The 26,925-nt window shown below is 33.8% G+C and overlaps 1 protein-coding gene across 4 annotated transcripts in view; it reads left to right on the plus strand.

The window, feature by feature from the left end:
• The first annotated feature begins 615 nt into the window (after positions 1-615).
• LOC126829639 (high affinity cGMP-specific 3',5'-cyclic phosphodiesterase 9A) overlaps positions 616-26,925 on the plus strand; it is a 42,380-nt gene continuing 16,070 nt past the window's right edge. The window contains exons 1-7 of one of the 4 annotated variants that reach the window (XM_050559638.2): positions 616-896; positions 7,601-7,671; positions 12,365-12,442; positions 21,632-21,675; positions 22,280-22,334; positions 24,487-24,557; positions 25,071-25,167. In XM_050559638.2, coding sequence (XP_050415595.1) covers positions 828-896; positions 7,601-7,671; positions 12,365-12,442; positions 21,632-21,675; positions 22,280-22,334; positions 24,487-24,557; positions 25,071-25,167 — 485 coding nt within the window. In that variant the 5' untranslated portion in view covers positions 616-827. Of the gene's footprint in view, positions 897-7,600; positions 7,672-12,364; positions 12,443-21,631; positions 21,676-22,279; positions 22,335-24,486; positions 24,558-25,070; positions 25,168-26,925 lie in introns of those variants that run through there. The other 3 variants (XM_050559637.2, XM_050559639.1, XM_050559641.1) reach the window with 3 other exon arrangements.

Below are 26,925 nucleotides of genomic sequence, written 5' to 3' on the forward strand. Positions count from 1 at the left end.
TGACTTAGCGACTTGACACAATATGTAAGAAACACAAAAACATAATATGGAACACAATTACTATTTTAATTAATGCGATGTTTCGTTGAGGATTTTCTCAACGTCATCAAGCAAATGATGATGAATGTAATATACAGAGGCTTTATATACAAAAACAAGTACCAACTATTAACTTGTCGAAACGTCGTGCTTTTAGAATAGACCAGTGATTGATATCCCATAAAAAATTGTGTTGTGATTAAAATGTTCCACAATCGCTAAATACTTCTTATATAAAAATAATTATTATCTCACTCTACATAAAAACACGATAATGTTCATCAATAATCAGACAAAATTGATTCTCTTAAATACTTATAGTTATTGGTTTCTCAATAATGCACCTGCTGGCCATATTACTGTTACCGTTTGAAAGAAATGACAAGTATTATATTAATTACCACGTCATGCACGACTTCAATCCCAGCTATATCCGATTTTTGTCGCATCATTAGTAACTATGGAATTCCATTAGCGCAATTCAAAATCATCACCATAGTAACATGCGTAAACACAGTCAGTTGAAAAGACGCATGCGTTGTAGCTTCAGATGGCAGTGCGGAATATGCTAGAATCGCTTAACAGTGGCACCGTACTGGAAGTTATTGACTAGATGAACTGACATTGTCGTGCACGAGAGTCAAAGTGGCAGTTGATGGTATCTTAGAATATTGCTCAATACATCCAGGAATGTTCAAAGCTCGTTCCATTTATACTAATTTCTGTTCATTAACTGCGGACACATATTCTGTGAATTATATCAGGAACTTATATCTTTAGTTGACAAGATGGGAAACGGGTCTTCTATAGAATCGTCTAAGACAATATTCCTGGATATAAACGATAAAGAAGAGAAGGTCAGTATTTTGGTATTTTTATCCCGCTGTATTACAGATACATCAACTGTCTCGTTAAATATAGATTTAAAACATCTTTTTAAAAAAATGAATCATAATATAAGACATTATTTGTTATTAGTTTATCATATGCCCGTGTGTCGTTATATCGTCTTCGTATTGATATTCATGGTTAGCGATCGGTTTTATAGAGCACGCGTTCATAAAAGTAATTTTGATATTATTATATCTTTATGAGATGTGTTTGTTCATTTTTAATTAGAAAAATAATTTAGTTTATCATGTTGTAGACCTATGATGATGCTGATACCAACAGCCAATATTAATTATTAAATTGTTAAAGATAAAATAGATAAATCATAACAACCGCTTACATCTTATGACGGCCTAGAAGGGGGTGTTTATAACAACATAAATCGGTACATTATTGACCTCCGTCATGGTGACATCAAGACTAAAGGACCCTAACCTAAACTAATTCTAGCGGACGCTTTAAATGCAGGGACAGTCGATATAAATCCACACCCCCAAAAAAACATATTTAAAGATATTATGGATAACTAGACTGCTATGATATTGGATCATAGGCCAGATTGTTTTGTATTTTTGGAAATCTCGGTTTTACGAATTTTATACGATATTCATTTTGTCAAAGATCAAAACAATAGAAATTGAGATGTTGATAAAACTCAAGGAAAATGAATTATTTTAAAGAATAATTTAGTGATTTGTATATTTTTACGATATATAAGATGACTATTGTCTCAGGATATAACGGAAATGCTGTAACTGCTAATGTGAAAATAATTAACACGAAAATACTTAGCCACCGAGAAATGGCATCTGTTTCCTTTAGTTATATAAAAGGCCTGTGGTCTATTGAAATTCATATTTATCAGGTCATGAACGACATCGGAAACATCCGCATAACCTTGTTAGAAAGCTGCAGGAATTATTCCAGACACATAGTAATTGTCATGATCATTAATATAGAAATGTGGTTATCCAAATTTAACTACCCACGAGGAAGCCATTAGAGTGCGTCTCACAAGCCAGAGAATCCTTTACGGTTTCTTATATTATGAATTAAGTCTTCTTATGGAGAGAGTAACATCATGGTAATAACCTTTCAAATACAGACACTTGCTCAGATTAATAAACTGCGAAATTAAGCAACAAGAATCGCAAGTCGTAACCATGGTTATATTTAAACTACAAATAGATATCAAAACAGTGTATACATTTAAAACATTTCACATTAAAGTAACCATAAACCTATACAAACTAAAATAGTTCCTTATCTAATCTGCCATAATACCCCTTTAATTTTTAAATTTTAATAGTTTTAGCTCCGGTACTTGTAATAGTCTTTACTGGAAACAAACATTATCTTGCCTCAACTATTTAACAATTGGAGTTTTTAAAGATTGCATTTAAAGGGGAAGACCAACGATTTTCAATAAGGTTTCCATAAATAATAAATATATATTTAGAAATAATCCCTTCTATAACATATGCAAAAAATAATTTGCAAGCGAGAAATTAATTTTTATTAATACCGGAAGTGACGTAGTTGGTTCGACACGCTCACTGGTCACTATAGTAAACATACAAGTTTGGAGCAAGTTTAGCGCTGTATTTTGTGATCGTTTCGCCGTTTGGCAGAAAATCTGATGAAAGGTAATCTTTATTGCGATATTAAGAACAAGAACTTACGGTGTTTTGAAGGTATAATATACAACGCGTTTGTGTAAATTAAGTTTCTAAACTGGACACTGTGACACAATTTAAGCCACATGGCTAATTGTTTACATCACGTGATAGCTGGCACGTGACAGATATTAACCGAACACAAATTGGCGACCTATTCGGCTAGCGACCTATTCGACCGATCCAGCTGGCAACCTGTTCGTTGGCAACCTATTCAGAATGAGAGCGCACCCCTTTAATATGATTGTGCCAACTTTTACTAATAATATTTCGAAAGCTTATTTAATCAGCTTTCGGAATATATTTAGTTGGATGTCCAGAATTTTGTAAGATAATGCGAAATTACATCTCTATTCTGAGCTAAAGGAATGGATAAATGATAATATATTCTACTTTCATTTGATAGACGTTACGTTGGATCTTATTGGTTGATAAAAATAGATGGGTTTGGGCGACTGTTGAATTTATTCTGAATAGGTTGCCAACGAACAGGTTGCCAGCTGGATCGGTCGAATAGGTCGCTAGCCGAATAGGTCGCCAATTTGTGTTCGGTTAATATCTGTCACGTGCCAGCTATCACGTGATGTAAACAATTAGCCATGTGGCTTAAATTGTGTCACAGTGTCCGGTTTAGAAACTTAATTTACACAAACGCGTTGTATATTATACCTTCAAAACACCGTAAGTTCTTGTTCTTAATATCCTAATAAAGATTACCTTTCATCAGATTTTCTGCCAAACGGCGAAACGATCACAAAATACAGCGCTAAACTTACTCCAAATTTGTATGTTTACTATAGTGACCAGTGAGCGTGTCGAACCAACTACGTCACTTCCGGTATCAATAAAAATTAATTTCTCGCTTACAAATTATTTTTTGCATATGTTATAGGAGGGATTATTTCTGAATATATATTTATTATTTATGGAAACCTTATTGAAAATCGTTGGTCTTCCCCTTTAAGAAATAGAGGGGCTTGTAGAATCCAAGAAGTTTGAAGATGACCATCTAATATTTTAACCCCATCTAAACACTCGACGTGTTTTGTTTTATTTTATTATTAATTAATAATACTATTGCCACTTGAAACAAACAACAGTTCGCCGAATACTTTGTTTTGTTAGTATTTTATTTTTAACTTGATGTCTATCTGGGTAAAAAGTCGATATTTACCAAATCAATAATAATGTATACAAATCAATCAATATCGTTATATAAATGGGTTATGGAAAATAAATGGTACTGGTATCGCAAACATATCAGCTTTATAATAACATAGGAACTGTTAACCAAATCTCACCAAATGCGATAATTATAACAGATTGTAAATGACAACCAGATGATTATATTTGGTAAATAATAAATCAGTGTAAATTGTGGTGTAAACAGTTTAATTTGTCTTTAACTGAATGTAAATTTGATTTTTAATGTACGTATCGGGGATCGTATCTGATATTTGATGACATAATGGACAAATTCTTTTTGGATTTAAATAGTGTGTCCATACGAAACTTATGCAGTCTGTCAACAATTAGTTCCGATTGAGAACATACACGATGTAAGTTGGCCGACATTTTAATTCCCGTATCGACGATTTTAGTCGAAAATTTTGAAAATATTTTTATGATGCTTCCTTTATTTAGTTTTCGTGTGTATGAAACTGATTAGAACCGCGTGACAAAATGGTACACGAATTATTCAAATAGCGGCCATTCTGAACAGAGATCTATTCTGAAGTAGATAGAACTCTGTGTGTAGAATGTAAGTCGGGAACCTAAATGTTTAAGACACGTTTATCATTCGTAGTGTATAATTTGATAGGATGATCAAATGAAAATTAAAGTCTAAACTTTAAATTTGTCGTTCAATCTCTAAATAAGTCAAACCTTCTAATATGATATGTTATTATTAAAAAGTGTCATTCAGAAGAAAGGCTCCTAATTACATGTCGATGAAAACCACAAATTCTCCATTTGGTATAGGCAGTTACTTCAAAACACTAATGGCCGTCATTTACCCTTCCACCACGTTCAATCGATTCCTAATAATTCGTTGGATTTGTCTAGACGATGCTCTCGGGAAAACCACCAACGAGTCTTATCAGAAGTAGACACCCGTTATGTAGGACCATTTTCTAAAACTTGAGTGTACTTAATCAAATGTCCTGCGGTTGAAATGTGTCTTTAATTAGATGAAACGAGACACTTAGAGGGTGTGATTATAAATTTACATTAACAAATTGAATGATTTTATTGATCGTGATCAATATGACTATAGATGTGCATGATTGTATAGAAACTCTTCTTTACCCACTTTTACATCACTACTGTGTATTTTCAACTTTAATTTCTGAATGTCAATTATTGCTTACAGATGTATTGGTTGAAGCGTATCTTCTTTTCTCTACAAATAAAGTTAGCTTTCTATCGTTCAATAATATGAATATAAAACACTCCATTTTATTTTTTAATAACCATTTCGTAATCGGGAAAATGAAAAATGAGAAAACCTCAACTGAGCATGCAGCTCTGATTAATTTTTTTGATTTTTTATATTTTCCATAATTAGTTTAAAGGGACCATCCCGATTGTAACAGAGTTTCAGAAATAAATGTCCATGTACGTATGAAATTTAAGCGCCAAAATATAGAGGAATGGTATATTTACCGTGTCTCAAAATTTCAGCTCAAAACCGCTTTTCCGGACACGCAACCCTTTTAAGATTTCGGGTCAATTTTTTCGTTGGGTGACCTGATAGTCTATTTCGGTTCTTTGTTGTACTTAATAACGAATGGTAAATTTCACCTACACGTTATTTTTATAAAATAAAAGTCTGGTTTTATCCGGACAGCTTGTGACATTTCCAAATGAAGACTGATGGGTTTAAGTTGTTTGAAAATGTGTCACGTATATTGAGTTAGTTGCTCGACCCTAAGGTAGAGTATTTGAAGGGATTTTCACACAAAATTAAGCAGTTTTATCGTTTTATTCCCCAAAATATAATCGAGATTGGCCCTTTAATGATATTATTTGTGTGTAAGGAGGTAACAGAATATGTAATTCATTATTTCTATAATGACCATGTAAATAAATTCAACCGACATTCTATACTTTTTATTCTATCGATATTTAATTGCCGAACACATTAGTACTGATACGTAGGTCAATATTTAATGATGTGGAAATCGCATCTCAAGTCCCGATCCGTCTGTTTACATATATAGATTAGAATTGTGATTTCCGTTCTCGGGTTATGGTTTAATGAAATTTATATAAGTCGGTCAACGGGAATTTCCCAACCAAACTTTTACATTTTAATTTTGATGACTTGACAACTACACGTTGACAAGGGCACCATATACACATTGCTACTCCCAAATGAATTAAATGATTTCGGTAAAATTTTGTATTATGGTACCGAATTTCATTAATATCTTAATAGTACATTGGAAATAATTGTAGAGATATGTGGTAACATACCGGATCTGATGACAATAATAATGTGATAGATGTTTTGTTTTCTAGTAACTTTGGATTGCTAAACTGATATTTTGTTAATTATTTATGAGTATTTCTATCGTGATGTTTATCAAAGATAATAATATATGGTAAATGTGATGGTTATATAATATGTTAAAATAGTGTGGAACCAATTTGATGACCACATCTCCGGGGACCTATTCTCATTAGACCGTGACTACTTTACTCCTAATGCTACTTCTTATCTCTGTATCGACAAATATGGTGATATCGTTGAGAAGCAATCAATACGTCATAATAACCATATTATTATGTATTAAAATACAATGACCCATAATATTATATAGTCTGTAGAACAATATGTATTAAATACCACTGTCATTATCATCATTACCATTTTATATAATTTGTATTTAAATATAACTATCCCGAGTTTTTATGTACACATCGGCATGTACGTAAGAGAACCTTTGACAGTTGGAATTCGAGTAGACCGTAGCGCCGATATACGGGCAAAATTTCCCTCATAGCACGATGTATGCCCGTCGGTGAAGAACAGTAGGACGCTAAACCCTATTTCATTTTATTTCACTTCATAATATTTATGTAATATAGCATGTATTAAAATATAACAACACTTCCTGCATTATTAAATATGACTATTATTCTTTATAACAATAATATAATCATATAATCTATATTAAATTCAAATATATCTTTCTCCACAACAACATTATACCTGTATTAAAACAACCCGACATTTTATATTAAACAGTCGGTGTCCTTTTTATTATATTATATAAAGTCTATCAACAAAATACAACATATATAAAGTTGAATACAAACACTGTAAAGTACTGAATGTAGGTACTGGGATCTGTAAAGTACTGAATGTAGGTCCTGGGATCTGTAAAGTACTGAATGTAGGTCCTGGGATCTGTAAAGTACTGAATGTAGGTCCTGGGATCTGTAAAGTACTGAATGTAGGTACTGGGATCTGTAAAGTACTGAATGTAGGTCCTGGGTTCTGCAACGAAAATAAAATAATCTTACATTAAAGATACATTATTTAATATTTTAATAAAGAGTTGGTCATTCTTGATATGACAGTTCAAAAATAGATGATAAAAAAAAGAAAATATTAAAAATTACTCTATCGTTTGATTGACAGACGATAACCTCGCCCACATATTCTGGATTACCAAGTAACATTCTCAATGCCTACGGTACCCTTCAATTATCAGTTCTTTCATCGGCAGTCTCCTGAAGTGATGTCAGTGATTAACGGTAAATGTTAGCTTGGTCAGCCTTTTAATGATTTAATTATTAAATGGACGACTGTTTAAATACAAGCTGTTTCCAAAGTTGACCGAGTTGATTTTGGTCCTGCTATGTAAACAAAGATCAAATTAATAATTTCTATAACACTTGAAGCCCATAGAAAGACTTCCAATAGGCATATTTAGCTCTTAACTAATAAAATGTGAATAAATGTATTTTTATGTATATTTCAGATTGTGTTTAGTCGTCACTGTAGTTCAAGGGACATTCATGAATTAATTGCAACAATAGCAGCAGTAAACAGGTACTTTTAAATAGTTAACATGTGAAACTTATTATTGAACTTCAGATGGTTGTACCCAACGCCCCTTGGCGAATTTTGTACTTTTACAACAACGCCTAAATGTGAATACAACATCGTGGCTGCGAGATAGTAGCTAAAACCTTTGAGATATACTGATGTGTTTGTTTTTAGCTACTATTGGATGCCTTTAGTTTCACCTGGCAAACTTAATTTCTTTATTAATGCAACAACATTTTAAAAATAAGATAATTTTAAACTACTGCCACTAATTAAACATACCCGGTCCAATATAGTGACACAACTTTTACTTATCTGCAAATATTGTCAGTAAAGTTAAGCAAGCCGCGTTTTAAACAAAATTTGATCGGCTATTCATAATTACGGTGCATTAGTCATGCACGACCAATAATTTTACTCTTCTTGTGTTTTTAAGTCGCGTATTTTAATTGGCTGTTGTACACCTTCATGACGTTAAGACGTCAAATCTATTCCGTTATAAAATGTCGGGTAAAGCCAGCTTTTAACGCTTTGATTTAAAAGAGATGATTTGCATCCTGGTCAGGTAAGATAACATTCTTAATTGTATAAATAACAATAATCAATCGTTGTTTCGAAGAAAAAAATATGACAATTTTGCTTATTAAAGTACTATGTGATCCACATCGGATTGTGCCAGAAGGAACTATATAGTACCACCTCTATCTGTTTGAACGCAGGGTATAGAGATGATGTTTCTTCCGTATTAATCCTTTACACAGAATTAAACACGTTTTATACATCTGATACAGCTAGGCGGAAATAGAGCAAATCTATTAAAAGAGAAATGTCATATATTCAATAAAATCTTCGTTTGCTATATTTCACCCAATGATTGGTCTGATCCTAGTCATCGATCATACTTCGGCAACATAAACATTTTTCCTGGTTGATGTCATGATGAGAAATTGTTCATTTTACCAGAAAATTTCGACTGAACTGTATAGTCTGGAGGCTCAGCACGGGGAGGTGTCCATCAAATGGGCACAAAACCAGACCCAACTTTTCTAGAGTACAATTTTGCGCAGAATACGATGCCGGGTGGTAATCAGTCCGCCGTTGGGTCGTTTTCGAGATATTCGGGGTCTGCTTTTGTGCCCATTTGATGAACACCCCCGCGCATTGAGCCTCCGGTGTGGTAGACTAGTCGCAGATATGGCCTTTAAAAACTGAAGACTAAGTAGGTCAGAGAAATATTAAAGCATATTATATGTACTATTGTTCCTCCGACATCATAAACTTTTAGAGTGATTTAGCAACTGGATAGAGCAATACGTATTTGTTTTAGTTTATTAATTTCATATCGGTTAGACTTTAGTGTTAATTGCGTATGTACATGACAAGAGGTCGCCATTTATGTCAGACAGTGATGAAATAGTATGTATAAAGGTAGGTAAGACTGGCATATTTATTCCAGTATATACATACAGGTAGCCCAGGGAATAAACCCATCTCGAAGATTAGTTGTCGGTGGGAAATATATAGTCAAACTGGTTTTCCCATTTTTGTAGGGATAAAATAAAGATCAGCAAGATACTCAATGGTTATCCATGTTAAACCTGGTTTCCCCTGTCATCAGACTCCCGAGCAGCACTGGGAGAATAAACCCATTTCGGGAATGTAGGAAAATGTCAAACTGGGTTTTCATCATTTTGCCTCCAGACGATAATGAAATGAAATGGGGTTTAACTTCCTACTTTCTGCTGCGACAGGGCTAATGAAGAAGGACCAGACTATAAACAAGATAAACAATGGCTATCCATTTTAAACTGGGCTTAATTTGTCGTCAAAGTGGTTCAGAGGTCTGGGACTATTCTACCTTCATAGTTTCGGTCTAATTACTGAATTAAATATGGGATGTAAGTGTTGATGCGACGTAGCGCTCTGTCTGGCTAGTAGGAGATTCCCAATTCTAGGTATGACTGCGATACGAAATCATATTATGTATATAGTTCTTTTCCAATCATCTGCTACCAGAAATAATAAATCTCCGTATGATTCTATTTGACATTAAAAGAGAAATATAATCCATCATGGTTTTTTTTATAATTACAAGAATATTCTGAACCCAGTGCTGATTTTATCAACAGCGATTAATAGTTAATGAAATAATTAACATCATGGCAACAGTTTATTCAAACAACTTAATATCTAAAAATTGTTTGGAATATTAATTTTGAAGATTTCTTTATAAAATTCAAACATTATTGATGATAGAAGTCGGTGAGAATCTTCGATACACCCTTTCGCGTATTGTAGGCGTTTTGAGAAACAAAACGTATTATGTTTTACATCCTATATACTGTAATTTAGATTAAAAGTATGATACTACAGTAATAAGATATTATCGTGAATTCCACAGTTCTCATTAGCCATTATAACAGCACTATTACTCTAAGAATTGTGACGTCTCCATGCTTAGGGCTGTAGTGTAAATGAATTATGTCGTGGTGCCATACAGTAAATTGACGTTTGTTATTGACGTTCGGTCAGTATAAAGTGGAATTATCCCTGAAACTGGACATCTCCTAACCAAGTCTGACCAGTAGTTGAACTGGGATTACAGATTAGAACTAAGCATGTATTGATTATTATTATTTTATACTATATGGTTACTGTATAGTGATGGTTCAATGCTCGTTAATATAAGTAATCGATGACACCTTAACATTGCGTCCGGTTAATTTAATAAAATTGTTTATTGGAAAATTACTTGATAATAAATTCCTGTACACAACAAATACAACTGTTACCATAGAAACATGTAGTATATTAGCAGTGCTAGTGACATATTACACCCCATAATTACTAATCATTGTATAAGACAATGAAAGCAATAGATTTATTGTAAAAATATCAAAATTCGATACTTGGCATAAATTTCGTTTTTCAAGTAATGGAAGGATCAGATTATTCACGCGTTTCCAAATCTAATGCATTAAGTTCTTTTAGCTCCTGTTACTACCAATAAATACCATTACACTTCATTAATACTACCGTTCTTTTATATTTCAACGTGTTCACTAAGTCCATTAGTGACACGTCGCCGACAGCCACATATAAAAACCTGACGGTATTATAGAGATGAAATAAAAAAAGGTGATGTGGGTGGGGGGTGGGTTGTAATGAAGACGAATATGCGCCACGCTATGGGGGGAAATTTTACCCAGACAGCGGCCTCCTATTAATTCGAATTCAAGCTGTCAAGGGTCCATTTTCCTGCACGCCAACATGTACACGATTTTTGTGTCCCATCCGGACGACTAGACGTTGTTCCATGACAAGCCCTCTGTCCCATATCATTGACAAGGTGGCCGTACTTATGAAGCAGATTTCACAATGAGACGACTGTTTAAAGAGACGTTGAAATATTCACCAGTTTGTAGAAGAATACGCCCTTGTGTCATTTAAATGTATTTAAAGATGCCTTGTCGCGTACAAATTGTGTGATTTGATGGTATATTTTGACTAAAAACATATTCATATTAATTTTTCTATCACAAATGTGCTTCCAATCCATTTTAATCGCAAGAAAACTACCTCATATTGGAAGAATCTATTTTAAGCGACCTTGATTGAGTGGAAATCCATTGATAGCTTGTATTTGTCGTTACTCGCTGTATACAATTAATATCGAAGCCTAAGGAAGTTCTTGGATTATCCTCTGCTATCTTCTATTTCCGTCGTTTAATCACAATCAACTGAATGTTTATTTCCAGGGTTGGATTAACCTAGCTGAAAAGCAAAATAAGCACGTGCAAAATATGCCATAATTTTATCGGAAATAAATACTTCCGTGCTACATTGTTTTCAAGAAAACATCAATAAACAACCCAATCTAACCCAACCTTGGCTCGAGATTTCATACTTTTTATAATAATCAATCTTCGATTTAATAGGATATTATGGATTATGTATATATTATAGTATCAAGGTAATCAAAGTTTTATATGGCAATAACCAGAGTCGACAGTCACCAATTCCATATTATCGTTACAGCACAGTGTAGCGGGCGTGGGGGGCTTTTAATTTGGATTTCATAAATAAAGGTGTATCATTCGTTCGTGGGACTTAGCGCCCGCTTCCACTGAGGGTTGGTATCGCAGATGCGTCAAATCTTGGTCAGTTCATACGGCTAGTGTAAAAACGGGGAATGCTCACTAGTCCGCGGGTTCATTAGTCCACCGATATCTATTATTAGGGGCTGGGTTAGGGTTAGGGTTAAGGTGCGCTATAGTCCGCGGGTTCATTAGTCCCACCGATATCTATTTTTAGGGGTTGGGTTGGGTTAGGGTTAGGGTTAAGGTGCGCTATAGTCCGCGGGTTCATTCGTCCACCGATATCTATTATTAGGGTTAGGGTTCGGATTAGGTTTTTTGATACCAAAATTTATAGTATTTCTTATAGCTGCGGACTAGTGAACCCGCGGACTAGTGAACCCCTCTCGTAAAAACCCAGTGGCTGTGTAATGTCTGAGACGCATATCGCAAAAAAGGACATTAGATAGTTATAACTGGAGTGTGTGCGCTTTACAAATGTATTACATTATTTATTATAGATAAAAAATAATATTTCAACTTGTAGTAATTGTTGAGAGATAATCAATAAATATATTGAATACATCAATAGATCATCTTGATTATCTCTTGTTTTACAGGCACTCCACAATTTCTATTAAAGATGAAAATGGCGCGCACATATCTCTGTCACCAACTATGCCAGCAAATAACCAAGGGTGAGTATTATTTTGAATTCCTGTTATTACCCGTAGCCGAGCATTAACCATACCATATTCTAAAGCACATTTATAACATTTATATACTCAAATTACTCTCAATTACTACAATCACTATACACTCCAATCACTATACACTCCAATCTGACCACACAAAGTTACCGCATTATATGGAAACCTGGGCCAAAACTAAAGAGATAGGAATAACTTGTTTGTTGATACACCATTTTAAAGAATCACCTTTGTTTCTTTTTGATGGAGAAGAGAATATAAATATTTTTTTCGGTAAATAAAAAAAACAACCCCGACCTGAATTACGATTTATCACATTCTACAGTAGAGATACTGCAATATACCCACGGAAGCGTAGATATCTCCTTAGGAGATTTGTCAATCAAAAAGAAACTACTTTTTTGTATTTTCAAAGCATAATTCATTTTTTTTTAATTAAAAGTAACTTCTTTTTTATCAGAAAAGAACTACTTTATTTAATCGACCTTGATGGAAACATTGGGTCAATATAAAGGATGAATTGCTGTCAAAAAATGATGTATCATTACGCATTAATGTAGTCAGGTTCAGTAAAAGTGAAATCTATCGCAAAGAATTATATTTATTTATTTGTGCATGTAAGAAAGGATTGGGTGATAAATAAAATCTTTTTTGATATCAAGGGTTAGGGTTAGGGATATCAAAAAAGACTCGTAGAAAATTCTCTATTTATTGAATCGTGAGACTGTTTCTTTAATCGTCCGTTTCGTTGTGTTTAATGGTGGTCTACTAAAAGTTGAGTATTTAAAGCGGAAATTGCAAATTTTTAAGTTATATTTTTAAGATTTATTAAAATAAATGGTATCCATAAACAGTCCTACCTTGTTAAAGAATAATCCTATTAATCCTATAATTCACTATTGCCAGCTGAGAAATTGGCAAAAATATCATTTTCCTCTTCATTTTCAAACGTTTGAATATCGCTACTCCATGGTGGAGAATAGAAAACAAGGTAGGTAATTGGGAGGTAATTGTGTTATTATTTCCTGTGTAAATGAATCTTAAGTGTGAGAATGACACCTATGATCGTATAATTGTGAGTTGACAACCTATTGAGCAAAAGACATAGAAATAATTACGTTTTGACCTTCTTAGAAAATTTGCAATTTCCGCTTTAACATGGATATTTCCTAACAGCTTGCTGAAGATGTTAAAACTGCTTCACAGTGTACTTCTTAAATTTTCTGGAATGTCCGTTTGAAATGTAGTTTAGACTGATACGCTTGCGTGATTTTGAGCGAATAAATTTTGTTTGACCTGAATTATAATTTTCGTGAAACATTATACTCTGAAAAATATTAAACCGATAAACATTCTTGAATTTCAGTTAATTCACTAAAAAGTCTCTAATTAGGTGTTTGTATTATATAAATGATACGATATTGTTTCTTTTACATGAAAAGACTTTTAGCACATAAAATAAAATACCGGAAGAACTATTTGACTGTCTGTTGAAAAGGCGATCATCTACACCTATATGCCCATGAATATATTTATGGTGGTTGTTATTTTATGTATATTTAGTAGGTTGGATAATCAAGACTACACCTATATGCCCATGAATATATTTATGGTGGTTGTTATTTTATGTATATTTAGTAGGTTGGATAATCAAGACTTCATAGAAAATTTGAAGCGCGGTCAAATTCAAATGTATATGAGCACTCGGTGGGTTCGCGCCAGACCATTTGTTATGGCCAAAGTACAAGATGCCCCCGTACGGAAAATTTTTGCCCACCTAGGGAAGCTAATGCTTTCAAAGTGCGGGTACATGATTCGTCATTTAGAGGGTCAAAATGTCAAAATTTTCTCGGGAAGTAACTCATGACCCCCCCCCCCCCGAGCTAACACTGGGAAAGACCCTCCCACGACCACCTTATCATGCCCCTGCAGTTGCAAAACCTTAAAAAGTGGCCTGGTTCGCGCAAATTGGATTGTATGCACACCCATAGCTGCGATACAATCGTACACAACTTATTCTTTGTGAAAGTGCACTGTAAAAAAATATCCATTTTTTATGTGGCCAAATTCCGTAGTTTAACACTTTTTTCTGTTAATCGATGACTTTTTTTGGGAGAAATTGTGTTAAAAGTGAGAATTATTTCTTCAAATTACGTGTTTTATGTATTTCTATGGGATATTCAGTTTTAAACAGGAAATTTACGTGAAATGTAGGGATAAAATGTTTTATTCCCTTCTAGAATGGACTTAATTCTGTTATTTTACGGAATAAACGGTGAAATGACCAGGAATTTCCGTGAAATTTAGGGATAACATGTTTTATTCCATTCTACATTGAACTTAATTCTGTTATTTTACGGGATAAACGGTGGAATGACCAGGAATTTACGGATTATTTCTGTTTGTAAATGCAACTATAAGTAATCGTATACATATATTATCATTCCTAATAATTATCATGTTATAGTATTCATTTGAATTTATTAACCATAATATGAAGAATCATATTTTGTAAATTTCGGTATATTACATGTCATGTATATCTAATTTCCATTATTTATAAGATCTATAAAGTACATTGTTATTCATCATACGTTAATCACGTTGTAAGTATTTTAATAAATGTATAAAAATATGTTTGAACGCTCCGTGTGTATAGGTGTATTATCTGGTAACCAAGCACGCTTAAATCCGGATAGTATAACCGATTGGCCAGTGTAAGCCGGTTTGTCTCTATGGCTGAGTTTACATACCTGCAAATTGATAGAACCGCAAGCTTACATCTGAAAGCATCTAACCGGTCCAATCCATGATGAGTAGGGGTTTGTGATACCTTGCGCTCGTCTCCAGATCAGGATATTCCGTACTCATATATTAGCGGAAAGAGGTTGCGTATAAAGATTGCCTGCGATTTCACACACCCCTATGAAGGCAATGGTTAATTCAATAAAATTTTTATCACTTTCATGCCAACGAAACAAAAATTACTAGGATTTTGTTTTTCTGTATTTGAAGATAGAATTTATGTTAATTGAAGGAATTTCTGTAAATTACAGGGAAAACAAATACGGATAAAATTTTCTTGGTAATTTTTTACGTTTTTTCACGGACTTTTTTGTTACAGTGTGTTAATGTTACCATGTTTAAGATATTGATAAAACCACATCCTGTAGATCATTAAAACTCATTATGTTTTAGTCAATTGATTCAACTAATTAGTTTCGTTATTTTCTATATTTTTTTCATTAATTTGATTTTTTGTATTCCTATCGATCAGCGGGCTAATGTTTTAACAACTTCATAATTGTTGGCCTATAGTCTAATTTGGTATATTATTATATTCTTTATTTACTGATATTGTCGTCAACCCTGTCCCTCTGCCCAACTCTACGTTGTCAGGCTAAATTAATCACATCGCTGACTTTACATTTATAAACGATGATTACTTTTATGACAAGCATATTGATTTTCAGCAATTTCCGATAACATTGTTGGCGTTATCGCCCTTGATCAATTTAAAAAGTCACCTGAAATAATGGTCAAAGCCAGTTTTAGTCTTTCTCCCCTTTTCCCCCCTTTGCATGGAGTTCTTTGTTGACTTATTGGTGTAGAGTTGAAGAAAAGGGTTTGAATATACATTTTCTGCCAGGTTGTGGTGAATATTCATGATTCATGATTTTTAGACGGAAGGATACAACAGTTAAGAGGTTGGTTAGTTAGGTTGAAATGTAGGGTGGAAAATTGCATGTATACCTGTGTCTACTTCCAGTTTGTGTATGATGAACCGCATATGTGCTTTTGAGCAAGAGGGAGGGCCGTCACAAGCCTGTGGCATACTGCAATTGCTTTGTTCTGCCTGCGCTCAGTTGATTTTTTTTATGATTAAAGAAATCTTAAAATACAATTTTTATACTTTTAACACTTTATCTAAATAACTATTCATTATTTCCACTTCAACTCTCCATGTGATCGAAAAACCCTTTAATATATGTTGGAAAAATCATAGTTCTACCCTCTGTGCTGAAATATGAACTGGTTTACACAGGTTATGGGGAAGCGAAGACCGGTGATTTGCTATCTCAGCCCCCCCAAGAAGTGTCGCCCCCCCCCCCTCAGCCACCCCCCCCCCCTTCCTATGTGAGGGCCCTGGCAATAGGTTGCCACATGTTGCTCCATTTGGGAAAGAGGTAGAGCCGGTCTAAGAGACGAGAATTAACATTAAAGAGTCAATGGGGAAATTATTGGTGACATGTGACCATTTCTACATTTCTATCCACTGTTTATAATGGACGAGTCCTGTTTTATTTTCAGTGCTTAGTTGAAGTCTGTACTTAAAATAGCTTTTACTTGTTTTGTTTTATGAATTCTTTGAATAATTGGAATATTGCTTTGTGTAATATTATAGAATTTTTTTTTCTTCTGAAAATTTATAGACTTCCCTAATTAATGTTAAATGTCACTTTAGAACTTGCCATTTTATAGGATAACTCACCAAGAAGCTATAATGAACGTCATTAAAGCTTCTTCTAACTCACCATCATTATGAGGGATTTTATTGATGTTTTTTTAATAACTTTATAGCTTTTGTGGAATTTCCGCATTTAGCACTCCCTATCCTTTCCTTAATGATACCGCATCATTTTAATGGTTGAACACTAATTATATTACATAGGTTTGATTGTATTTTATAAGTTCTATAATGATCAGTACAGTTGATCGATTAATATATCGATTAGTTGTCAAACGAATCTTATTTACCATGTTTTATATTGTATGTTAAATACAGACAGTGAACAGATTTGATCCCCACGCAATATTTTATCCCAGGAATTTAGTTATTTTATTTTAGTGGCAATTGACGGGTAAATGATTAGAGTAGACTATACTTCTTTTTAAGGATCAATTTAGACTGTTGCAGGATTGAAAGCTTTGTTAGATCAGTCACGGTCAACAAAAATATATACTATAGGTATACAGAGAATCCAGCATTACCTTAAAACACATCTTAACCTAAGATAATTCCATAAAAATCATTTAACTCTTTGTCTACAAGACGAAATAAACCACAGAACACACTTCTATTTAATCAATTTAATTAATGTAGACTATAAAAACGATTTGTAGTAAATTATATTAAAAACGATTTGTAGTAAATTATATTAAAAACGATTTGTAGTAAATTATATTAAAAACGATTTGTAGTAAATTATATTAAAAACGATTTGTAGTAAATTATATTAAAAAAATTAAAACGATTTGTAGTAAATTATATTAAAAACGATTTGTAGTAAATTATATTAAAAACGATTTGTAGTAAATTATATTAAAAACGATTTGTAGTAAATTATATTAAAAACGATTTGTAGTAAATTATATAAAAAAAACGATTTGTAGTAAATTATATTAAAAACGATTTGTAGTAAATTATATTAAAAAAACGATTTGTAGTAAATTATATTAAAAAAATTAATACGAAACAAATTGACTTGAACATGATGGGTGTTGTTTTTGTGGGGATTTCTTGTAGTCACTTGGCGTATCTATACATATTCACCTTGTCCCGGGTTCACAAAACACACACACCCTCTCCCTCTCTCTCTCTCTCTTACGAGAACCAACCGATTTGAATACCAACTCGAGACCTACATCATGGGCAATCAAAACCGATTTGTTTTCTCGTAAAAACGCCTATTTGGGTTTGGTTAGGTTATCCACAAAATTATTTTTATGTTTAAAAATTCTTGCTGAAGTGGATGGGGGTTGGACAGGAACGTACCTACTGGCGGTAAAGGCGTTATTTATTGTCAATAAGAAAAAGATAGAAAAAAGTTATTGTTGAAATCTTTATTTTCATCATTACTTTAATCAGCAACATTAAAAAGACAGTTCAAACAAAGAAAACTGCACTTCTTCAACCCGACCTAAAACTGACATATAATGTAATACTGACCATAATACACATATATATGTAACATTGTATTTACTATATGATGGGACGTGAGTCCCATTGGGCCTGAAATGGTAAATAAAGTAAAGTCACTGAAAGGGTGTAAAATCACTCGACTAGGCATTAACAATGAAATACAAGACCTTAGCTTGATTTAAAATAGTTTTCTGTCTTAAGTACTACAAGGATAACACAATCTCTCATTTGCTTATGGATAAGTTTTCAACTGACGTCTTCTTATAATTGAATTTTTTGCATTGATTAACCACTAATTAGAAACGGAGACCTATAAAGATAATTGCTTTTACTTACGGAAGACCATTAGGGCTTAATCAAATTATATTCTGTTTATTTATTTGTGATTTGATATTTCATACAAATCCACCAGGACACTAACTACCATTGCCTAACCAGTTATTTTTTACTTGCGATACCTTTCAGTTTGATAAGGGTCAAAGTCTCATTCGCCATTTCGTACGAAAAAAGTAAATTGGTACGGTTCACATTCGCCTCAATTCGCCACTTTCCACGATTTATAGGATATCCCTTTTAAACAAGCGGTTGCCATCTTTACGTTTCGCTGAACCTCTTTGATGCGCCTCTATTCAATTCTATTGAACCCAAGCCTGCACATTATCTGTCGTTGCGATATTGTTATTGATTTCTTTAATAATCACTTTGTGTACATTCTCGCTTGGATTAACAAAATTTTCTGAAAAATGTAATTGGCGTTCCGTGGCTTTAAGGGAGAGTATAAATGATATCAATGAGAGCATGGAGTTGGTGGGACGATGAAGTTAATGAGAGTATGAACTTAGTGAATGGTTTTTAATGAGGGCACGAAATAGCTAATGATATTAATGGGAGCATGACCTGAATGTGCCGATCCCGTAACATAAAAAAAGTACTTCGTTGGCCTAGCTATCCGATAAATCAGTGAAATAAACTAGTAAGAACACATTTTTGCATGTGATTGACCCTAATGGGCTTCTCCGTATCTTGTAATTACAAGGTAATCAGAATGTTTTATTTTCTTTCATTTGATTGACCCTAATGGTCTTCCGTATTTACTCCTTTTTTCTAAAGTTTTAATAATCAGGTCTTCATTATTCTTTATAAAACTCGAAGAGAGACTTCAAAGTACATGGGTGTTCTCCAGGAGCACCGGAAGCAGTTTTCTGCTAAGGTAGCTAACTGGTAGATCGCGAGCAAACAAGTTGAATGTCTGTGTAGCTAGGTATATGATACCATTGTATTGTACCGGATTCTTTTAAAATTAACTCTTTTAGACTAATAAGTGATGCACAGATAGAGCAAAATAAGTTGAGGATTTTTAAAATTCACATATTGCCCAGTTGAGAACTTTGTGTCTCTTGTACACGGGTGCACATGTGTGCAAGAGGGTAGCTTTGATATCGTTCTGCATCTTTTCATATGTCTGCTTAAATATTCCTTAACTCTACATTTAAATAATAAAGATTATTGGTGAAAATAGTGGCACTATTCCGAGTCTATTCGTATAATGTCTAATTATAGTATTCAAGGCTAGATAATACTAATGGTCGTATAACCATCTGAATGTTGATTAAAAGCCGTTAAGCCCAGCATTAATATAAGTCATCAACTTGCCATTTCCCTCTTTTATTATAGGAAACGGCGCGAAAAGTTAATTGAGACAAGATTAGCGACAAGTTGAAACGAACTTGATGTTGGCATCGTTATATATTTTATATTTTACCGGTCTCAGATTATATCAGCTTTTTAAAAAGACGTCTTATTCTTTGGCGCAACGATGAGTTTTACTGTTCATATGTGGTCGACATTGTGTCTACATTGGTTGATTTTGTATGAAAAACAAAAGGCCCACCAAGATGATAATTTCAAGCCGTTACTTTTCTCTTTACACAGGCTTGACACAATCGGCCATGTCATTAGATCCATAAAAAATAATTCGAATTAATTATAATATACCTATAATATTATCTATAGACGTGAGACTGGGCTACAGTGTCTTGTGTATTTATTGAGTGTATTTATTAGAATTCAATAAATACATTTATTGAAAGGCTTGACCTTGGCTACTACATGTATATCAGTAGATTTGTTCGGTTTCTTCTTTAATGATTTGAACCCCATGAAGCTTTTCTTAGAAATGGAATTTATAATTTATCAAAGTTAAAACAACTAGTATCTCAAGCGTTATCGAGTAATTAAAGCACAACCAGCAATGGCAACAGATTACATTGCTTAGTACAAACAGAAAGTATTTACTTCTAAATAACAGGATACCCAAACGATGTATTAACCATGGCAATCAAAGATTCCAATTAAACCACAACCATTAAGATACATTTGATCCAATTTAATTTATTATAGTTTGAGCAGTACAGGTTGTAGCCAGTGAATATCAGTGAATATTACTTACATTAATTAGTCAATGACTATTACTTACATTAATTAGTCAATGACTATTTGGTGTATTAAACGTAGACATAATATAGAATAGATTACAGAATATAAATATCAATCAAATTTACATTATAATTAAATGCATACATAGATCCATTCACGTTTGGGGTTTATTGGTTATGTGTGCTATAAGCCACGGTGGCTAAGTGGGTAAGACGCTGGCTCTCTAGTCTGGAGGTCGCGTGTTCGATCCCTGTATTGGCCGAGAAAGTTCATTGGGATTTTTCGACCTGGTTTCACCTTGTCAGTGGTGAGGGCCTGACGAGGACAGCTGTGTAGTCGTTCGAAAGGGTCGAAAAGCCAAGGTTCCGTGTATACATTTGCGTGCACGTAAAAGATCCCTTGGCAGTTGGAATTCGATATACGAGTAGGAAAAAGTGCCGCTGCCCAGGCAAACTGTGTTCATAACATGGTGTATGCACGTCTTCATATGCCCAGTACAGGAACAGAACAGTAGAACGTTAAACCTCATTGAATTTCATTTTATGTGTGTTACGGTACTCTTGCACTTACTACTACAACATTATTGGATATTTTTCTAATAAATTCATTTTATAACTTTTCAATATTTTTGCAGTAGGCCTACACCACAATCATTTATTACAATTCAGTAAATTTATGCTAATATCTTGTTTACCGGCAATACTTACTATTTCCTATAGGGTAATCAGATGTCTTCATCATTGGATGATGATAGGAATATATTTATTACCATGTGTAAGATTATTAAATGATTGTTTGTGTATAACATATATTTTCAGATGTCCTTACAAAGTATATATTAAAGAACCAAATGAACCACAAGGTATGTATATGTAAAAATGTTTCAAATCACTGCTTATAAGATGGCTAGTTATTGCAGTTATAAGTTACGTAATCGTCATCTTTAATAGAAGGCTTGATCTCGCTTTGACTCCGTATATCTTAACAAGCCCTTCACGTATTTCGGCACTAATTTTGATTGGGTACAAACCCAGCTTGAGACTGGGAGCCTATCAGATTCCTCGATCATCACGAATACCAAGTCTCTCGTTTTCCAGCTAAAATGTCTACCAGTGATAATTGAGTTGCAAAGTTGAAGGTTCGGTCAATGTTTCCGTGAAGGTCGCTAAGTTTGATTTGAGTGTATTTGTGTCACAACCTCTGATTGTTCGCTGCTGTTCACTTGTCATCGGTAAAGGTAGATAGCGTAGCTTTAAGTTAGTGAATATATGACTACTCTAGCAACGGTTAGATGTTGTAAAACACGAGGTCGTTGCTTCAGGAACATGGGTAATCATGCCTTTAATTGCTCGTCTTAAGTATAATTTTAAGTCTATATTGGGTCGACCAACTTGGATCAAATATTTCTTTCTGGTGAAATTTTACTAATTGTATATTTGATATGTTTTGTTTGTTTGTTATTTTAGGAGATTCTGAAGCCTTTCAAACAGTTCTTACCCAGGTCACAGAACAAATAAACAGGTACATAATCATCCAGATATCAGTTTTTTTTAAAAGGAAATTTAAAGACCATTAACCGAAAGTAAATATCAGTCGGTTGTTATGGTGATTCTGGATGGTAATAGGCATAATTAATCAGTACAAATTACATGATGCGTAGTGATATGGATTCTTGAAATGAAATACCCCAAAATGAAGAGGAGCCACGATGGCTATGTGGAAAAGGCTCTGGCTCGCTAGCCTGGAGGTCGGGTGTTCGATCCCTGCTCGCTAGCCTGGAGGTCGGGTGTTCGATCCCTGCTCGCTAGCCTGGAGGTCGGGTGTTCGATCCCTGCTCGCTAGCCTGGAGGTCACGTGTTCGATCCCTGCATTGGCCGAGAAAGTTCATCGGGATTTTCCAACTTGGTTTCCCCTTGTCAGTGGTGTGGGACGGAGGGCATGCACGTAAAAGATCCCTTGACAGTTGGAATTCGATATAAGAGTAGGCCATAATGCCACTGCCCGGGCAAAATTCTCCTCATGCACACTGGCGTATGCCCATCTTCATTAGCCCAGTCGGAGCAGAATAGTAGGACGTTAACCCCCATTTCATTTCATTTCATTTCCAAAATGAAGACCCGCTACATCCAAGGTATAAGAACACTTCAAAAAGATTCGCCCAATTTAAGTGTTTATTTTGACCTAAATCTAACAGGTTTATTAGCTCTGTTAGATAAACGTACTAAAATGTATTGAAGTTGGCAGTGTTACGTTTATTAAAATTTTCGTATCTGTAACACACCCAGTATGTAGATGATAGAATTGTACTTTCGTTATAAAGATGTGTTCCTTCGGGCATGATTAAGCCATGTATGTGTTTCTCGTATCTAGTTTAGATTACACGGGGTGGACATAATTTCACAAAGTTTAGTTGAAATTTTGCTTACGGTGTCGACGGTGGAACACAAAATCATTTTCCCCTTAACACTGGCTAAGCATATCATCCTGTAAAACAAATCAACAAATAAAAGCCAATGATTTGACGTAAATCAAACAAATCAAGTCATGTGCCGTTCTTGCAGCGCTCTATACAATATTGGAGCTAAATGCAATCTGATTAAAACAGATCTATATTTCGTTTCGTTTTTTTTTATACTTTCGATGGCCTACACTATATGAAGATCTGACCAGTTGTAGTGGAAGGTCGCGTCAGGTGTAGCTTTTGACCTTATGATGTCATACATCGATTAATCAATCAGGGTTGACGTTTCTAGCGGTTTACCCAAAGTTCCGTGCACCTCACCCCAAAAACTCGCCGTAACAGACCGTTTCATTGGTTAATTCCTTACATCACCCAGAACGCGGGTTATATAACAACTCTTTCAGATCCTAGTCTAGTAAAGACAAGTAACTAATAGTTTGAACTATTAAAAACGAAACGAAATAGGATCTGTGATTTAATCAGATTGGGCTAGATGCTTGTGTGTCATCTATCTGCGTGTTTCAATAGTTATATTTTTACCTGCCGTATTCAATAGGATTCGTCATATATTTGTATATACTGAACGCTATTGAACCGGTTTAGATTTATATTCATCTTAGAAAGATTCGACTTTTACAATATAGTAGTTTTCATTGGATTGAATTCCCTCAACTGCTGACCAGAGACTTTAAGAAGTTCAACCCCGGAAAATGTCTCTGAGATTAGTTTCTAATTGATGAATAACTAATTTGTCTAGTTCAAATGGTTTAGTGACATTATGACTTATAGATTGACTTGTCAATGTTCCTGTTCTTACCCTTGACCAAAGGTTAATCTTGTCATATCCGTCAACTACAACTGTTGTGATTAATCGGTTCAACACCCCGGATACCTAAAATATATTATGTTTCACCAACAGATGTATATGGAGAGATCGTTGTGTCATTCAAATTAATTTTAAGATCTTTAAAAGGCTAGATACATTAACGTGTGTTTAAGTCAAAATATGTAGTCTCGTCGTCTACCGCTTTATACATATAGCCTATTTGTTCGTAAAGACTACGTCTGTAATTTATTATGGACGTGTTTGATGGACGGCACACCATAAATTGTTGAAAGACAGAAAGACGAATACAAACAGCCGCACACTTTTGATTTATAACTAGCTTAATGTACACAGTATACAATTTGACTTAGTCATATTTTTTACAGGGTTTTCAAAATGGAGGAATTAAAATCTGAGTTAAGTACAAGATTAACGACGCTGGAGAAAAGATTAGAAAGTAAGAACCCAATTTCTTCTATCTATAAATGTCTTACTATAAATAACCTTAATTTGTTGTTTACCTTGTGTTGGTTTAAAGTAGCATTACTCGGACAAATTTATACAATCTCTTTCTTACTGGCTTTATTTATTGTTTTCATATCCTGTCTTATGTCTATAGATACTTTCCATAGTTATGGTTTAATGTCTAGATTGTAATTGGTATTTATTATTTCTATAAATCAATTGTCCCATTAGATTTCTATTTCCTCTCTTTATATGACCTGATAACACGAAGTAGGTAATCGGTGTCGACTTTGGGTTATTCTGTAAACCAACAAAATATTGAAGTTTGCCGAAAACTTCATTCCGGTGTCTTGATATTGCAAATTGACGCCATTTTCAAAAGTCGAGTACAGAATATATTTAAGCAATGATTTGTCAAATTTAATCAACATTCGAATAGGTGTTCGAAATAATTTTGTATCTGTACTCGATTCTTATTGATACTTAGCAATGTGTGACGTTTCAGTTGAAGGTTTAAAGGTAGTTGAGATCGAGAAATGTAAAAGGGATATATCAGATATAAAAGATCAAATATGGAACGCTCAGAAGAAATACACAGACAAGTAAGTGATCTTATGTATTTATTTATTTGTTTATCTATAAAACGTGTGTACAGTTGTTATACGGTATATATGTTTTGTTTATTATAATATATATATTTAAGAAAATGTCTGATGGGCGTCTAAACGAGAAAGGTTATTTACATCTTCATGTTTAAATAGGTTATGTTCTTACGTATTTTATTCATATAAATGCCTAGCCTCCGGGGGAATCCCAATAAAATCGTAGCTTTTATGCTGTAAAAGATTTTCAAAGCCATGTACTATTTGAATAATCCAAGTTAAAGATGCATTATGTAAGAACTAAATTTGCTTATTGCAGCTCTTCATTCTGGCTTCAAATGTTGTATTAACTATTAATTAGACATTATTAATAATGCGCATGACATGCCCATAATTAACTCTCTAGAAAATCGGATGGGTGAGATGTTAAGTGTCATATTTTCGTTAAAATGGAAAATCGAGACATCTTTAATATCGTAGCAATGGTACTTGACAATCGAGACTATTTAAACCGTTCCTTGTCAAAGCTTTAAATATTGAAGACTTTGCTCAGAATAACTTAAGTAGCTAAGTATCTAACTCAATATCATCCAAAATCTTCAACATTGAAAACACGATTTATTTGTCAAATTAAATCAACATTCATGTTGTGATCTTACCGGAAAAAGATGGACTTTTGATATCCAATATTTAAGACAAATAAACATTTTACCATTGGTACACGAATCGTGTACCATAATGCGCTTCAGACCTAGTTGTATCAAGAGACTCGAGGGACGAGGCTAGACACATTGCACCAAAATCAAACGGCGTATGTAGACTGGAATAACCAGACGCTAGAAATTTGCACTCGCTTGAGACTGCCGGCTTATTTCGCCGAACATAACTGATTTGAAATTGGAGTAAAAACGGAAACCATTGAATGTAAATCAGTTTATATACATTCATATTACAGTATTATATGCGTTGCGACCCACTTTTGTCAATTTCTAGGTCCTAAATGTTAGCGATTTAGCTCCTTTAATTTGACTGAAATTTTCAATATTATCTATATTACATTATCTATTTTTATCTTACACAATGCATCTTTAAAAAAAAGTGCACAAAAAGACCTCTTTAATAAAGTCGTGCTACTATTGATATAGTGAAAACAAATGTTGTTTATATCAGAATAAATGTTTACATCAGCTACCGTTCTTCTTAAAACTAAACTGTTGATAAACCCCAAAAGACTGTAATAAAGTAGTTAAGGCGATAAAGGTTATAATTCTTCCATTAAGTATTTTAACTTCTTCTCCAGAGAAAAGGGGTTTAACGATCGCCATCTAGTTCAAACATTAAATATATTATAATATTAAATTGTTAATGTGACATAAGTATGTTTAAAATACAGATGTGACGTTATCCTTGATGTTGGGGTACGGGTCAATGTGCCAAGCGTACATTATTTATACTAGTTGAAATTTTGGACTCGCGTGACGTATTTCATTGTCTGTATTTTAAGTTGTTTAATGATCTCGGGCTTAAGACATTGCGTAGTATATTAAAACAACAGCTCGCTCTCGACCATTAAACCACACTTAACGTACATATAAATGTACTATAGACTGTTTATAATAGTTTACAAGATTGTTTATGAGTTGTAGGGAAGCGTGTATGGGGATAATTGTGGGTGTTTGAGGGTGCTAACAATTTGGAATACGATTGACTGACAGAAAAAACAAACTCTTCCTGGCGGAATGATATCGTAATTATAGA

The sequence above is a fragment of the Patella vulgata genome, chromosome 8 (genome assembly GCF_932274485.2).
Source record: "Patella vulgata chromosome 8, xgPatVulg1.2, whole genome shotgun sequence".
Classification (NCBI taxonomy): Eukaryota; Metazoa; Mollusca; class Gastropoda; family Patellidae; genus Patella; species Patella vulgata.